The sequence below is a fragment of the Atractosteus spatula genome, chromosome 8, assembly GCF_055471065.1.
Source record: "Atractosteus spatula isolate fAtrSpa1 chromosome 8, fAtrSpa1.hap1, whole genome shotgun sequence".
Classification (NCBI taxonomy): Eukaryota; Metazoa; Chordata; class Actinopteri; order Semionotiformes; family Lepisosteidae; genus Atractosteus; species Atractosteus spatula.
In genome coordinates this window covers 37,258,067-37,276,373 of record NC_142713.1, presented here as the reverse complement: position 1 = coordinate 37,276,373, position 18,307 = coordinate 37,258,067, and the positions used below count along the sequence as shown (strand labels likewise).

Genomic DNA, 18,307 nt, shown 5'->3' with positions numbered 1-18,307 from the left:
TTCCATTTGTGTACTCTGGCCTGTGTCTCACTGTTGAGTCCATTGGGTTCCCTCTGTTAATGTCTTGGAGGCTTTTTAAAAACTGAATGAGGTCCCCTTATAATTTTCTATATTCAAGACAAGAAAGGTTAAGGTTCTTTTAGCATGTTAGTGTAGGAGTTTACTTTGAGCCCTGGATTGTATCTGTTTACTCATCTCTGGACTGATTCCACAGCTGCGGTATCTTTTTTATATCCTGACCAAATCTGTGCTTTTAACGACAGCGCCTTGAAAAAATATTCACTTCCCTGCTAATATAATATTTTGATGAACTGCATGTAACCTATATACCGTAACTATTTATAAATGCTTTTTTTTATTCAATATTATAATGATCAGAAAATGATATTTGTGAATTATTGCTATATTTGAAGGAGATTTAAGGTAATTAAACCTGCAAAGCAGATAAAGAAAGTAAAATTTATTGATTGCATAGGTATTCAGCCTTCTCATTATCTGGTGGAAGCTCCTTTGGAAGCAATTACAGTTTTTACATAGGTCTCTACTAGTTTTGAAGTGGGGGGGTTAATTTTCCTGGGGAAAATTGCTCTAGTTCTGACAGATCCATTGGGGATAGATGATGGACTACAATTGTCAAGCCTCACTCTAAACTTTCAAGACTGACTGTCCAATCAAGGATATTCACTCTCTCCTTGTCAGACCACTTTAATGTGGCTTGGCTTTCACTTCAGGTCAATGTCTTGCTGAAATGTAAATTTCAAAAGTTTCAGACTTTTTTTGTAAAGCTTGAAACAGGTTTTTTTCCATGACTCTCCTATAGTTTGCCTCGTTCATTTTCCTCTCAATACTGACATGCATCTGAGTCCCTGCTGATGAGAAACATCTCTATAAAATGATGCTGCTACGATTGTGCTTGACAACTGTAGGGTGTCAGCTCATCACTGGACACCCTACAGTTTGCCTACCAGCCCAGTGTTGGTGTGGAGGATGCGATCATCTACATGCTGCAAAGGGCCTACTCACACCTGGACAGGGCTGGCAACACTGTAAGGATCATGTTTTTCGACTTCTCCAGTGCCTTCAATACCATCCAGCCCTTACTTCTAAGGAGGAAGCTGGAGGAGATGCAAGTCGATGCCTCCACGACCTCGTGGATCACTGACTACCTGACAGGCAGACCACAGTCTGTGAGACTTCAGAACCGTGTGTCTGAACAGGTAGTGAGTAACACAGGGGCACCTCAAGGGACAGTTCTTTCTCCATTCCTCTTCACCCTCTATACTTCGGACTTTAAGTACAACTCAAAGTCATGCCACCTGCAGAAGTTCTCAGATGACTCTGCAATTGTGGGATGTATCAAGGGTGAACAGGAGGAGGAGTACAGAGGACTGGTCAGCAGCTTTGTGGAGTGGTGTGGGGTGAACCACTTGGAACTGAATGTTACAAAGACAAAGGAACTGGTGGTAGATTTCAGGAGGAAAAAGGTCAAACCTACTCCTGTCTACATCCATGGGAGTGGCGTGGAGATGGTGGACTCGTACAAGTACCTGGGTGTGCACATCGACGATAGACTGGAATGGTCTAAGAACATCGAGGCCATCTATAAGAAGGGACAGAGCCGACTCTACTTCTTGAGGAGGCTCAGGTCCTTCAATGTATGTAGTAAGATGCTACACATGTTCTATCAGTCGGTGGTAGCGAGTGCCATTTTCTACGCAGTGGTGTGCTGGGGCTCTGGGATTAGAGCAGTAGATTCCAAAAGGCTGAACAAGCTCATCAGGAGAGCAAGCTCTGTCATTGGGTTTGACCTGGACTCCTTGGAGGTAGTGGCTGAGAGGAGAATGATGTCCAAACTAGAGGCCATCATGGACAACTTCTCCCATCCCCTCTATGACAGGCTTGCAGGAATGAAGAGCACGTTCAGCAATAGACTGATTCATCCACGGTGCGACAGGGAGCGCTACAGAAGGTCATTCTTGCCGTCTGCCATAAGACTGTACAATGCATCCACCTTGCGTCTTGGCAGAGGCAACATCGACAGTGACCTGTTTCTGGACTAAACGCATCTACACATCTACTGCTACATCTGTTCTCTTTCTTTTTCTTTTTCCCGTTTACAACCACTTTTTGTGCAATATATGCCAGGGACCTGTGCAATACATTTATATTTATATTTATATTTATATCTATAGTTACTCTGTGTTCTGTGTACTGTTCTGTTCTAGTTTGTTCTTGTGCATCCGGACTGTGAGTAACCTTGTATTGTATTGTATTGTATGTATTGTACCATTATTATATAATTCGTTACACTGTGGCTGTGTTGTGTGTGTTAAGCTGCTGTTGCACTGCAATTTCCCTCACGGGATCAATAAAGTATCTATCTATCTAAGTGGGAGAGTACTACAGTAAGTGAGGGATGCGCTTTGTTGGGCTTCTTCCGGACATAATTTGCATTTAGACAGAAAAATTCATTTTTGTCTCATTCAACTATAAAACCTTCTGCCACATGTCTACAGTACATATCACATTAGATCTAATATGTGTCATTTTCAGTAAAGACTTCCTTTAGTGCCACTTTACCCATATATGCAAGCTTTGTGAATGGACCACGATATTGTCGATACATGAATAGTGACTCCCATCTCAGACACAGAACTTTCCAATCTTCACTGGATGAAGTCACTGGATTTCACAGCTTAACTGTGGAATCTATAACTTGGCACACAATAAACCAACTATTATAGGGTCCCTGACCCTATCTACCATAACCACAGTATAAACAGTGTCAGTATAAACAATGGGGAATTGAGAAAGCAGGGCTAAGGCCGGACCAACACTAGTGTAAATAACCATCCCACTTTGACATGATCTGAACGCAGTTTTGCCTTATCAGATTCTATTATAACCTAATCTTAATGTCAGGAGAGTTGAGCTTCTCCATCCTTACTCTTAGACAAAGGGAAAAGCAAACTGCACTTTTCCCGTACTACCTGTGGGGAGCAATCTCCTTTTTCCTTTAAAAACCCTCTGATGAAGTCCAACCATTTTTCCCTGGTCTAAATGTAGCCTTGACCCTAGCCTTCCTCCATGACTAGCAAATTAAAAAAACTACACCTGTGCTCATTCCATAATTCTGAACACAGACAAATCTTACTCTTGCAGTCTCATCCGTACGCCTGCATTTATTTTCTCTCTTAAATTTGTCTCTGAGCTGCACACATACAGCACGGACTGACACACCGCTGAGAGAAACGGCAACTCCTTTACACCTAACCAGTTACCTACTTGCATGACTGCTAGGTTTCCAATAGAGGCCTTGGCCTTATATACTGTAAGTAGTGTCTGAGTGGTATTCCATTTAGGGAAAGTTACATTTCTTAATGATGAACTTCACTGCACTAAAAGGGATAATTAACCTTCTCCTGATATACTGTATATTGCTCTACTATTTTTCTGAGCTTCCAACCAAAGCTCCTAGTGTTAATGGTTGCTCTATCATATCACTATGTGTGCTGAGGCTTATAGAGACAGATGTATTTATTCTAAATTTATGTTAAACCACTTTTATTTCACTTACTGGCCACTCCATTGCTTTTAGTGACAAAATATTTACATATTTCCAGTATTTTAAACTTAATTTGGGGGAAAAGCAATTACAGTTTGGAAGCATATGCAAAAGCAAATATGCAAAAAAAATCATATTTTAAACTTCTTGTTCTGAAGCCACTGGCACTGTATGTTTGGGGTCACTATCCTGCTGGGACAGGAAACTGGTCCCCAGTCTAAGAACTTTTGCTGACCGAAGCAGGTTCTCCTCATGGATTTGCCTGTATTTGACTGCACTCTTTGTTCCCTCTATCCTGACAGGTGTCCCAGTCCCATACTTCTGTAAAGCGTACCCATAAGATGATGCTGCCACAACCATGCTTCTTGGTAGGGATAGTGTTACAAGGATGATAAACTGTGCTCTGTTTGTGCCAGGCATAGAGCTTTGCATTCAGTCCAACAAGTTTAATTTTTGTTTCCTGAGCCCAGAGAACCTTTTGCCACGTGACTTCTTGCAGACTCCAGATGTGCCATTAGCTTCCATCTAGTCACTCACCCATAGGATAAAACTGTGTAGTGCTGCAGAGATTCTAGTCCTTTGCACAGGTTTTCCCATATCACTCATGGAATTATGTAGTTCTGTAAGGGTATTTATTAGGTTATTTGTCTCTTCTCTGACCAAGATCCTTCTTGACCAGTTGATTAGTTTGGGAGGATGGTTTGTGGTGGTTTGAATACTTTCCATTTCCTAATGATGGACTTCACTGCACTCCTGGGAAATTTCAACACCATAAATGCGTTTTTCCACCCCTCCCCAGATCTACGCCTTCTCACAATTCTATCCCAGAGTGGTCAGACAGCTCATTGATTTTCATGGTAGAGCTTCTGCTCTGACATGCACCGCCAATTGAAGGACCTAACAGACAATTGTATTTATTCTGAAATCATGTAAACAAAACAAGGTGACCACAGATGGACTCTATTCAAATGTAAAAGTGATTTTGTAAGGAAATGAGATGCTCCTGGGCTCAATTGCGAGTGTCACAGCAAAGCTGGTAAATACTTTTGAAATCAAGTCCTTTCAGTGTTTTCTTTTAAACTAAATGGTAAAAACCTCCAGACTTTTTGTTCTACTTTGACAGTATAGAGTACTGTGTGCAGCTCAGTCACAAAACAGTCCATATAAATATGCTTCCATTTGAGCTTGTAACATACTGTAATTGTGAAAAAATCAAAGGTGGGTAAATATTTTCTGAAGGCACTGTATGTCATAACATTCTTTTTTTATTGCTTTCCCACAGTGTCTAGAACTGTTATTTTTTTGCCTGCAGCGCTCCTCTAATTATATCACCCCACTGTAACCAGTTACCCCTTAATTTGTATCCTCTGTTTCCTGTCCAAAAACTAATTTTTCATCCAAATACACACATTACCTTAAAACCCTGCCTACTGTGAGAGTTAATCGTAAAAGATTGACTTCATCGAAAGCCTCCAAAAGACGCGACAATATTGCATCTGCATGCTCAAAGAATGCTAACGAGTTACTTTAAGCAGACCTTTTCTAAATCCATGTTATCTCTTAAAATCATACTGCCATATAAATATCCTCTACATTAGTTCTATTATTGCTTCCATAACCTTGCATATAACAGGACCTATTTTTCTATAATTACTTGGTTGCTACATTAGTAATTTTCTCACCAGTGGGAAACGTTGTCTGTTCCTTCGGTTCCTTCGGTGGTAAACACTTGAGTTAAATATTCCTTTAATACATAAGTCATTTCTCTGTCATCATCTAAAAAAAGGTTTCCATTTTTATCTTTGAGACACCTTATTTTGTCCTTCACTGTTCCTTTGTCATTGTAATACTTCAAAAAACTGTTTTATGCTGGTTTTATTGCTTCCATTACAATATTCATTACTACGTCTTTCTTTGCCTTTCTAATATCCTTTATAACATGTGTTTGCAGTTCATTATATAAATTAGACTTAACTGATTCTTGTTATTTATTTGTGAAGTCATAGGATGAATCTATTTTGTCTCAAACAGTCATCCATTTTGTGCCGATTCAATATGTCTTATTCCATTCTACATCTCTTAGCCTGTCTCCTTCCTTCATAGTCTGATCAAATCATATTCCAAAACATTTGTTTTGGGTTCTACCTCTAACAGTTTAAAATGCATGTCATATTATAATCGCACTTCCGTGTAGGTTGTTCTGTCTCATTTTGTCTCACTACGCACTGTTTGAAAAGACTAAATACCAGCGTTCCCTCTAGTAGGTGCTCTTGCAAACTGAGTAAGTTGTTAGCCATGTTTACAACTTCAATTTTAGCTGCTGATGTTTTTTGCAATCTATGTGAGAAAGATTAACAAAAAACATTATTGATTTATACATAAATCCCTGATTTCATCACAAGAGACTGCATTCTAAATCTGATCTTTGGCAATACTCCTAGCACTATGTCCTATGAACTTTTATTATGAGGTTGACCATATAGATTCTGAGATCCTCAGTTTATCTACATTAAGTTCATGTGACCAAGTGCTTTCTTTGATGTACATTTCTCTCTCCCTTTTTTTTATCTTTCTTGTTTCTTTAGAATGCTGGTTTCCCACTAATAATGTGTTCGGCATCACAGCTCTGTTAGTTGTGTCTCAGTCATTCAATTTACAATATAATATAATAGTGATGCGGTTGCTTCTGCTTCTTGTATTTTGTTTCTAAAACTCCAAGCATTTATGTATGAACATTTAATTACCTGGTCCTTTGACATTTCTCAGTCTTGTGTTATATTGACAGATTAATGTTTGTAGTTGTTTGCTTTTACATAATGCAGGCAGGATGCTTACATCATGCAAAATCTGATCTGGTCCTGCTGTATAGTTTGTGTCGAACGTCTCTGAATTTATTTCAAATTGACAGCGTCAACATTTGGCCCAACATGAAGAACAACAGTGGGTTCTTAATCTGTCCTGGATTTCTGTGTATAACATAAGCAGTTTTCTGCTGTGGATAACTACCATGGTAACTGTATCTCTCCTGCTCCCAGCAGACAACACTTCCCTTTCCCTTTGTTACTGAATCAGAGGAGGAACACTTGGACATACTCAAGGGATTCCTAGGTCTCATCCAAGAGGGTGGTTTTAAAGTTAACTCAAGCAAAGTGCATTATTTTCAAGACTCTGTGACTTACCTGGGAGTTACATCATTCCACAAGGAAACCCACCTTGGATGAGTTTGTTGGGTAGGAAAGAACACAGAAATTCGCTGCAATTAATTCTAAATGGCACCTCCCAGAACCTCCATCTCAGTAGTCTAACATCTTTGAAACTGCATTTCTTTTTTTGCATGCAAGAATTAGACTCAGACATTCACATCAATATTCAACGGCATTGACAGGAAAAACCATGCTAGTCATGGTCTTACAAAACTAACCTCACAGGCAAGTACGGTTCCGGCAAAAGTCCAGTGGTTAACATTTAATCATCTCCTTGTCCTGTGGTATGTGCTCCAGCATATTTGTCATCTGATATTTTTTATTTCTTTTGATGACGGTGGAGAAAAAATCTCAATACCACTAGTGGCCTAGTATTAAAGATGACAATCAAGCATGGTATAAGAAATGTCTTGTCTGCTTTCAGGCTCACAGAGAAATATAAAATACAACTGTCAACACCTCTGGAAGGCCCCTGAACACTCATTCAAATTGATTTAATTGGACCCTTGGCTAAAACAACCCAGGGTCATCAGTGCCCTGGTTACAACTGACAACTTTACAAAAGTTGGTTAACGTTTTTCTCTGCAGGTGGGCTAATGTTGCCGATGCAGCAAAAATACAGTCAACATTCTGGAAAGAAGGGGACACCCCCAAGAACAGGAAAGCCAATTTAAAAAATAACTGATATTCATCACATTAATAGGACTATAAACTTCATAAGCAGCATAGTGTGAAGCCCTGTGTATTAGACAGAAACATAACATTAAACATTCCACTCAATTCTTTAGAATAGTGAAACCGCACCCTGAAAACTTTGCTGAACGTCATGGAAAAAAATGGTTTGAATACTGTCTTTGCACTTCATGGTTGTACACTGCACACCACATTCCACTACCAGCCTAATGTGATGCCTTATAGTATGTCGACATGAGACAATGTATTCTGCCTAGTAAGAAAGTACATGTTCTCTTAAAAACAAATATTGTAACTTGACAGCACGATTGCTTACTCTGTCTTGACCAAATGCAAGGCCTTTGGAGTTTGTGGGTCTTTGCTGGTTTATGTACCAGCTCCACAAAACCCTGTATTGGAAAAATCAGTTAGGAAAATGGATGGATGGGTGGATGCTGTCACCTGACCAGTCTGACAAAGGCGATTGGAGGCTTTCTTGAGGCTCCTGGGGACAGAAGCTCATCCTTACTCATACATCCCTCAGCAGGCTGAGAGAACACTGGAGCAGTAGCCTGAGTGAACTCACGGGGAAAAAATGAAGGATCTGGGACTTGCGACTTGTACTGTGACCGTGTGCTGTTTTGAGGCCATTAAGCAGCTTAGTTTCCAGGCTTGGTGTTAGGGAAGGATTTCAGTTTAGTTAAGACCTCCAAAGTGAGTTAGGCTTCTGTTTTGTCTTGTATATATTTCTTCTACTACTGAAAAGCTCCTCCAAGACTCTGCCACCCAGTGTATAGGAGAGCGTGACTATAACTCGTGTGGTCTTAGGTGTAGTGCATACAAGTGTGTAAGTCCATATTAGTGGGCATACACACTTGCAACGTGAGTGAGATTTTCTTTGAGAGACAAAAGCTTCAACACAAGTAGCTGAAATACTGGCAGTGGATTGGAAGAGGGATGCCAAGATACCACTCTGGCTAGATATGGAAGGCAGAAAGCGTCTTCCCCAAGGCTACCGGGAAATGTTACAGAGCTCCCAGGAAAACGATTTCCAGAAGGAGGTCATTTGCAGAAGATAAGCAGGCCCCATGAAAGCATTCTGAACCTTCTTATTGCTGCCTTTTTAAACAACAAGTAGTAAAAAATGGGAGTCGTTAAACTGAGCCATGACAGAGCTGGTTCAATGGTGATACTGCAGGGCCTGTGATAACCTGAAGGGCACAAGCTTGGTTCTGGAAGCTTCCAAGGTTGTAAGACAAGATATTGTGCCCAGCCCAAAGGCAATCAAAAAAGTGGATACAGCTGCCAGCGTAGAGTTTGAGGGGGTGTGGGTGGAGAGGAGCTGCTATGTTCAGAGAAGGTGAAATGGTGCTGTTTCTAAGATCTTCACTATCTAGGAATAATAAGGAATTGCTACTCCCATGAGAGGGAGGAAAGTAGGAGATAATCAAATGGTGGATTTTGGTCCCCCTACTATACCCAGAAGGCTGTAAGGATGACCTACGACACCTCATTGGCTGACCAATCTGACAAAGGCGGTTGACAAAAGCTGAGGGAATAAAACCAGGAAGTGAAGCTGCATCAATATGCGGCCTAAGCAGCCCACTGTGAGGAAAAGGAAGGCAGTGCAAGGATGAAGCTGATATCTAAGCGCTTTCCAAGAAATAGACAAAGGACTCAGGCTATGACTTTGTGTTTTGACACATTAAAAACAAGCATCTTGGTTGTTCAACTCTATGGTAGTTAGGGAATCAAAGGTGTTCAGTTTCGTTAAAAGCTCTGAAGTGAACAATATTTTTGTTTCCCATTTTGTCTTCTATATATTTCCTAAAAATAAGTCATCTTACCTTTACTTTCTGTCTTATTGCTGCTTTTTAACAACAAGTAGTAAAAAACGGGAGTAGTTAAACTGAGGCCAAACTGTTTGAAAGATCCCACTGAGCCCTGCAGATTGGTGTCACAATACAGAAATAAAATTGGAAATTGCAGTACTTGATACTCTAATTTTAAGGGTCGATAGCATCAGAGAACACAGACTACAGTCTTACATTTCTGATATTTTCCAACCTGTACAGCTCTCCCTGTTTTATCTAGGTCATATGGTTTTCATGTGCGACAAAAATATAGAATTTATTCAATAAAGGCAGATAACTTTACTTCTCGACTTCTCATTCCATTGCAACAATCAGCCTGATTCTGATGAACGTTTCTCCACTACTATTAATATCAATTCAATCACCTCAGCAACTGATGGCCAGCAGCTGGTTTAGCTTGATCTTGACTATCTACTTATAGTCTTCTTATCTTTGCATTCCCACTTCAAATATGGCCTTCGACAGCAGCAAAGATCATTTCGATTTTGTGAGCAGACACGAACGAGAATTCAAAATCCTGTTCTTATCCAACAAATAAATATGGACTGTTAAGATCCCATCCAGGGACAAATGCTACTATAACAGAAAACAACAAATAAATAGGTTAAAAGGAATCAACCTTATAAATAAGGAAATAATATTGTGTAGAATAGTTTAGTTAGCAACACAAAATACAACACACATATAATAATTGCTTACACTTATATAGCACTTTTCTGTACACTCCACTCAAAGCGCTTTACAGGTAATGGGGACTGGAGGTGATGGAGGGGAGTCCCCATTATCTAGGTAACAGGTAATGGGGACTCCCCTCCATCACCACCAATGTGCAGCACCCACCTGGATGATGCGACGGCAGCCATAGTGCGCCAGAACGCTCACCACACACCAGCTCTCAGTGGGGAGGAGAGCAGAATAATGTAGCCAATTCATAGATGGGGATTATTAGGAGGCCATGATTGGTAAGGGCCAATGGGAAATTTGGCCAGGACACCGGGGTTACACCCCTACTCTTTTCGAGAAACGCCCTGGGATTTTTAATGACCACAGAGAGTCAGGACCTCGGTTTTACGTCTCATCCGAAGGACGGCACCTATACTGTCCCCATCACTATACTCGGGCATTAGGACCCACATGGACCGCAGGGTGAGCACCCCCTGCTGGCCCCACTAACACCTCTTCCAGCAGCAACCTCAGTTTTTCCCAGGAGGTCTCCTATCCAGGTACTGACCAGGCTCACACCTGCTTAGCTTCAGTGGGTTGCCAGTTGTGAGTTGCAGGGTGATATGGCTGCTGGCTATATATAATGCAAAAAAAAAAATCCTTATCCTTAAATGAAGCATCTGAGGACATAGCTTTGTAGCTGTGCTACAGATAATGGCACAACTTGCTGTATTTTTTAAAAATAAAAATGACAAGGGGATTTCTTTCTCTAAATTCAGTCCTATTTAATTTAACATTACTGTGATAAAGCAGTAAGCCATTTTAAATTCCCCCTTAACAGATTTTAAGTGATTACAATATTAACAATGCTGTAAGAATCCATCAATGTAATCATGCATATTGATAAAAACCTGCTATGATTAATCCTCCTTATAGCAATTAATTTACTGTTGTGATGACACAAACCGGCCAGATTGTAATTGATGAGCAGAAAGAAGAAAGCTGATTTTGCCAGAGCCTTGCGTGACTTGCCATTTCTTCATTAGGCTGCTTTAAAAAGGGGATTCAAGTGGAATTTTTAATGTGGTCCTTTAATGTCAAAATGATCAAAGGAAGACTGGGCTATTTTAATTTAAAAAAGAGGTAGGGCTGCCTGCACAAAACACATCTCCACCTTCAGAAATCCCTGCTGAAGATCTTGAGTGATGCTATCCACCCATTTGAGATAACGTCTTCCTCCAATACAAGGTCCTGGAACGAAGGGTAGGAACCTAACCTGGTGGACGCTGGGCTAGGCAGGACATATGGTGGACTGGATGCTGGTCTATGCACACGCACTAGCATGCATACAAGGATAATTCAGAGACACCAATTAATCTGCACAGCATGTCTCTGGATTGCTGAAGGAAGCTCCCAATGGAAATCCACACGACCACGGTGAAGAACATGCAAACTCCACACAGAGGGTGTCCCAGGCCAGAATCAGACCCAGGACTCAAGAGCTGTGAGGCGGCTGTGGTAACATCCAATTCGTGTGCCATCCTTGAGCAACACGAGTGTTGTCCATAACTAAAATTAGGCTGACTGTGTTTCAGACAAAGAAACTGTGGCAATCTGGATTACTACTGTACAACACAAGATGTAGTAAATCATACAGTCAAATCACAACCCTCCTACTCTTTGAAACAGAAGAGACATACAGTCAATATATCATGGCTACGGTTTAACACTGCACTGAATGAGTATCCCAGTTATTTAGCAAAGAGAGCACTTTTAACTCACACTCAGGGAGACCCTGTTTGGAATCAAACAATTTTAAGGTAACTGGAGCACAAGTATTAGAGGAATAAATGCCCTTAAAATTAACCAACCAATCAGATCTGATGGTATTTCCAGTAGTAGTGGAAGGGATAAAGGATAACTAGCCTTTAACTTGGATATTTCAGCAAGTTCTTAAATCTTAAAGAGGCAGCTCCTACTGATTGGAAAACTGGAAACTGCAAAGATCAATCAGTTATATGTGTGTGTAAAGTTATGGTAAAGATACTAAGACTGGAATTAAATTACCTATATAATATCATACGTAGTCAACTCTAATTTATACAGTAACCCTAAAATACTCGTAACAAACTGTGACAAACCCACTACAAAGATGTTAAAACTCCCAATCTTCACAATATAAAAGGCTTACAGCTTCTTTGTTTATATTCTCAAAAAACTTTGGTAATTAAAGTCTTTCAAATATTTTAAGGTGTTTTGTATCCCAAAACGTACAATAACTACTTTTAAATCAATACAAATACGTGTGCACAAAAACAGAGATCTCAAAAGCAAATAAAACTGCTGTGTAAGATTTACCTACCGGACACACTTCCAACAGTTTTAGAGGCTGCCATGCTTGTTATCCTTCTGTCACATGATCCGAAAGCGGAAGTAAAGCGCTAATCACATACCGATATCTTCTAAGGGCTCTAAGGTGTCGACGGGATTTGAAGTTCTTTACCTCCTATTGACGCACATAAAAAACTGACTACAATTCCCACAAGACATCACTGCCCTCTTGCTGTGATAATGCCCTGTAGTTTTGCTTGAGCTCCTGCAATCAGAACAATGCGCAGAGCAGGGCAGAGAGTCTGTAGAGAAGAGTGATATTGCACGCAGTCTCTTTTAATGTTGTGGTGCTGCTTTCGCATTTTTTTTTCAATGCACAGACTGTAACAAAAATGTGGATACCTACAGAACACGAAAAATACGGAGTTGGTAAGCTTGTGTTCTCCTGAAATTATTTTTAATTTTTGTTTTTGTATTATGCTCCTATAATTGAGTTTTAAAAAAGTGACAACAGATTTGATGTATATAGCCCTTTTAAACAGAATCGTAGATACGCTGATGTGGTCCAGGTGCGGTTTAAGTTTTTTGTTTGCAGTAAGACAATATATGCTATCTGTGCGCACGTTATGTTTAACATTACGTTGTATATGTATGTAAATATGACGTTTTGATACAGAAGATGAATAGGATTGTGCTATACTTCGCTGTTTGTCATCAAGCTACAGTACTGTACCTTCTATAGTAGAGTGCTTTGTTATGAACCCAGTTGTTAACATGTATCTTCATGTTAAAGCTTGTCAACATCACCAAAAAAGTACCGTAAGTCAAAACAATGTATAGTTACGTATGAGTGAAAGCAATCCTTTAGGTTACAATAAAACATTTGTCTCATGAATAATTAAATGACAACGTTTTCACCACTGTTAAGACATTCTTTCTCATTTTTTACGATTTTTAACTGCTTACGTCAAACGTATTGATGCAGAAATTTGTGATAGTGAAATGTCAGATCATCAGGAGTATCGGGAATACTGGGTATAGCTAACGTTTATCACAATTTGTATAAGCGTATTAAAAGAATTTAACAGAAAATTAAAATTGTACGCTTGGCAGTCCAATTAAAATGTTTTTTTTTTAATTTAGTCAAAAAGGTGTTGTCATTAACAGATTTGCGAAGCAGTTTGCTGGTAGTGAATTTCTCAACTGAACTAGGAGGAAAACAAGCGAACGCTAGTTCAACGAAAACCAGAGTCGTTTGCAGAAACAAAAAGCTTATTTTGTGCAGCTAATGTCCTCACGCCTAAGGAATAATAAAGGCTTAAATCGACGACTTAACTCAGAAAAACAAAATCAGTGGCTCACTTGTTCTTCGAAAATCCTAACTAGTGTATACAGATCTTTTCTTGAAAGCTCTGTTTGTTTACTGTACAACAGCACCGTGTCCGGCAGCTTATTTAAATCACTTTATTTTCTTTGAGATTTTAACCTCAGTGATGTTTTGTTTTCTCAGGGGGTCTGAATCTGTAGCATTCCTCACGTTAATAGCACTACTACGGTCACAGATGGGCTTCTGAATATCGATCAGTTTCTTCCTTTACAGAACGTCAATGTTTGGCACTGTGTGGCTGACCTCATCTGTGGTGAAAATACTACACACTTCTGTCGCACCTAAAACATTTCAATCAGCATGCTTAAATAAGTCAACATATGCGTTTTGCACCTATTGCTCAGTCAATAATGGTTTTTCATGTGATAGGCTAACGTGTATAATGACTTGCTTAAGTGTATATCAACAACACTAGACTCCAAAGCCATAAATCTATTCAGTTCTTTTTGACCATCAGTTCAGAATAAGTATTATCAATATGTAATACAATATGTATTGTTCAACGGGGTATTAGTTAGATTGATTCTTGTGTCATCCAAAAACATTCCTATAACCTTTGTTTCATTAAGATATGGTAATTAATCTGAACCTGTCTGTAAAACTTGAATTATGTTAAATCTGTTCATATTGCTTGTTATAAGCACTTATTGATAAAATCGTTTATTGCCATAGTTTATTATGCAAATAACTCACTGTTTTGTATTTTTAAAATCTCATTTTCTTCTTTACAATAAATGTATGTAAGCCACACATAGGCCTAATTACACCTGAGGTCCAAGATGTGTTGTACTCATTTTTATTTTTGGGTATGGGTTTTGGGTTTACTGATGACTGCTTCTGAAGGTTAATGGTGCTGCTAGGTTCAGTTAATTGTGCCAAAGCTTTTTGAATGCAGCATGGAAGTTATATGGTACATTCAAAGAAGGGACTGGCTTCCATTTATCGTAAAGACCACTCACAACAGCCAGTTTAATTCCAAATAAATTGTACAATTCCAGTTCTCGGAAAGTGAAGGTGATTTGTACACTGTGATAATGCACAATGCACAATGATAATGAACGTGGTAACGTGGTTTTAACTGGGCCAACTCATGTATCATTTCCAGCTATTATTAGCTGCTTTAAAATAGGGCTTCAGCATGCTCTATTTTGAAGTGCTTTTTTGTGGCTATATTTTGAAAAACCTTAACCCTAAATAGTATGCGTTTTCAGTGAAACTTTGCTTTTAGACAATATAAAGAATATAAAAATGGCTTTCTCGTGTTTGTAACCTTTCAGCCCTTCTGGTACCTGGAGACCTGTTTCCAAAATGTTTACTGGAGCAAGATGAGTGACCTTTTTGAATCTTTTGTTGAACAGCAGTTTGAGGTTACAACAGCAGTATCCCACCTGTGATTTGAACCCACAAGCTTTCCAAAATCCAAAGCCTTGACCACTGTTTCTTTCCTTTTCCTTTATTTCTGTCGTTCCCATTCGGTTGTGCCTCTTCCTACAGTGATTTGGGAGCTACTGGAAAGCGCTTCTGTGTTTTCAGCCATCAGATTGTTTTTTTCCTCCTTGGTTTGTTTAAGGTCTGTGTACACATTCATTCATAGTTACATCTTCTAGGATTGTTTATACATATCCTGTTGTTCTTCACATTTTCATCCTTAGTATTATACTCCTCCAAACAGAATGTGAAAGTAACACAAGAAAAGTTTGTTGCTGAATTGTTTTCAGCATGAAACAATGAAACATGTTCTAATTTGTTTTGTCCAATTCTGTCCCTGCAGTTGTGTAAATGTTTAGCTCATTGGGTTTAATGACTGTCTTCCCAGACCCTGTAAAGGCACGAATGGGTTTGTTAAGTGCATTGCAGCTCTTCAGCCTCCCTTCTAAGTAAGCCTAATAAGCTTCACTTAATTAAGATGGTCTTAAAGGGGCTAGGCACTGGAATATCTAGGGTTGGGACTGGTACAGTCGTGTGTTGCAAGCCCAGGTTACTGGGTTGAAGAGAAAGGAAGCCTTGCCCAGTGCAGAGTGTGCCACTTGGGATAAGGGAGGAAACAGTGTACTTGTCAGCATTTTGGTACTTCCTGGAAGAAATCGCTCAGACAAAGAGCATTAACACTTCAGCAGAGGTCAAGTGTATTGGACACTCATCCTTGCATTTATTTTGAGTTCTTGCTTAATAGGTTTACACTCAGGAGCTCTACCACGCAGCACAGTGGGCACAGTTGGATAATTGACCTTTTATTTGCTTGACACGTCCAATTAGTAGAATTGAGAAGAAACTCGGTCTAACCAGAATCACTGTTGTCTAGTGGAAGCATTTTTGGTCAGGAGCAGTTTAGTACAGTATTTTACTTTGAGGGATGATATAATTATTTTGTGCTTTGTTTACTTCAATTAAGGTTTGATGTTTCTTCCTTTTTAGTTGCCGTGTCACTTGTAAGGCAATATTTAATAAAATGTAGATGACATTCATTGTCTAGGCACTAAGCATAACTAAGCATTCTGAAACTCAGACAATATTAATCAATCCTGAATGTTGACCAGTACTTCATGTTAAACCTATATTATGACCCAAAACATGAATACGTTAGACATAAAAGGTAGGAATTTTACACATTTGTGCACATACTGTATATGGTTGGTAAATAACAGTGTTTTTTTTTTAAACCTTGTACATATGGAATATTTATTTTAAGAATGACTTTGAATGTTCCCTGACTCACAGAACCACATACAATACTGTATGTGCTATAGTTGTTTTTTTCATATATGACAACATTGGTCATACCCCTAAGGAAAAGTTTTTCACTCTGGGGTCATCTGTATTAGCCTGTATAATTTGGTTGTTGGAGTACCATGTTGCTGAAACAGACCAAATGAGATCCTGAGATCAAATAGCTGATAACTACCAAGCACATTAGATGGTCCTTATGGCCTGCTCTGGATTGTACGTGTCCTTATATTCTTAAAAGGCTTGGCTTGAAAACCAAGTAATATTCTTTCATTTAAATTATTGTTTTGGATTTTTTCAGCATTTTTGTATATGTAACTCTACACTGTATGTTTTACTTTTGTGCTGGAAATTGTTTTACTGATATCACTGAAAGTGGTTATGGGCAAAGGCATTGACTGAATTGATGGGCTAATAATAGTTCTGCTTTATAGAAGCCACTTTAATTTTTTAAGCCAGTGGAGCTTTAAAGTTGCAATATTGAGAGTACTGGGTACTGCATGCAATTTAGGCCTATTGAACTATTTGTGTGGGAGCTTGTGTCTGTGCAGTGCGGTAACAATATAGTGACAGTTTGTCACTTTTTCGTCCTTGGTTTTGAAGTCCAGTCTCCTCATTCATTTTCAGTAACATGGCAGAAGTGGGTGTAATGATGTAATGCTGTGATGGCAGCCTTAATATGCTACTCTGGTCATTTTTGCTTAAAATTACAATCTTCATTTCATAAGGAAGAAGTCGTGGTTAAACCATCTTTGGGGAAAAAAAGGAAGAAGAATGTTTTGGTGGTGGAACCTTTTTCTAGTGTGAAGTTTGTTAACCTCTCCTTGTTCCTTTGCAGCTTCCATACAGGCACAGCAGTCCCCTTGAAACTATTATTTGATACTTTACCCTTTGCAAGGCTTGCTGCCACAGAATGCTGCACATGAACTAAACTATGAAAAATAAAGATAAGTTCTGCTGACAGAAAAGGCAAGACTGTATTATATAAGAACTGGTACTATATAATACAGTATGGTAAAATACATTAATACAACAGTGAATGAAGACTAAGTTGTACAGTAAAAAACAATAAATACTCTAAGCATAAGATATAATAAAGCAATGCACCAGTAAAGCTGAATACTCTACCTCTGAGGTTCTTTATTAAAAGGTTTAGAACAGTGCAGCAATGAGCATCGCGACATTAGACATTAGACATTAGAGATGCTGAACTATGACATAACAGAGCCAATTAACAGCACTTTTAAAGCTTTGTTAGTCAGAAACAGGACTAAGATTTAAAGGATTTCTCTTGTACTGAATGAGTTCATAGTTTAGGTGTATTTCTTTTTATTTTTCAGCATGCATTAATCAAAATGACAGATGATTCTCCCTTAATGTATTAACATCAAACATAAATCTTGCAGTATCTGTAGAACCCAAACAGCCTGGTGACTTTTATTACACTTTAAAATCACATTATTTCAAAATACAGGCTCTAGTTGAACTTTTATAGATACTTGAAAATATCTTGGAAGCAAACTATTTTCAAATGTAAAAATGTTGAAGGATATGAGCATTCGTAAAAATGCTGTTAAATACCTCTTAATACATTTGTAGCATGTCACTATATTAAATTGGAAATAATTTAATTTCTATTGGTCTTATATTGACATACAAATCCTAACATTATTTGGGCTAGTCAATTAATAGGTTACTATGGTTAGCTTGGCTATGGTTGGACATTTTTGTGTACTGTATTATAGCCTGTGTTGAAGTTGAGAAAAATGCTACTGACAGAGAAAAAGGCTTTGCACTGTATACATGGCAGCACAGAGATCGTCTGTGTAGGTCCCTTTTTGAGAGTATCCTGAAAATCATTGTAATACAAACCTTTCCTATAAAATAG

The 18,307-nt window shown here is 38.9% G+C and overlaps 2 protein-coding genes across 2 annotated transcripts in view; one reads left to right on the top strand and one right to left on the bottom strand.

The window, feature by feature from the left end:
• The window catches only part of znf277 (zinc finger protein 277), a 47,268-nt gene extending 34,879 nt beyond the window's left edge, over nucleotides 1–12,389 (bottom strand). The window contains exon 1 of the mRNA XM_088923462.1: nucleotides 12,340–12,389. Coding sequence (XP_088779588.1) covers nucleotides 12,340–12,373 — 34 coding nt within the window. The 5' untranslated portion in view covers nucleotides 12,374–12,389. The remainder of the gene's footprint in view (nucleotides 1–12,339) is intronic.
• Nucleotides 12,390–12,580: 191 nt separating this feature from the next.
• The window catches only part of dock4b (dedicator of cytokinesis 4b), a 159,034-nt gene continuing 153,307 nt past the window's right edge, over nucleotides 12,581–18,307 (top strand). The window contains exon 1 of the mRNA XM_088923460.1: nucleotides 12,581–12,737. Within this exon, the coding sequence (XP_088779586.1) occupies nucleotides 12,701–12,737 (37 nt within the window). The 5' untranslated portion in view covers nucleotides 12,581–12,700. The remainder of the gene's footprint in view (nucleotides 12,738–18,307) is intronic.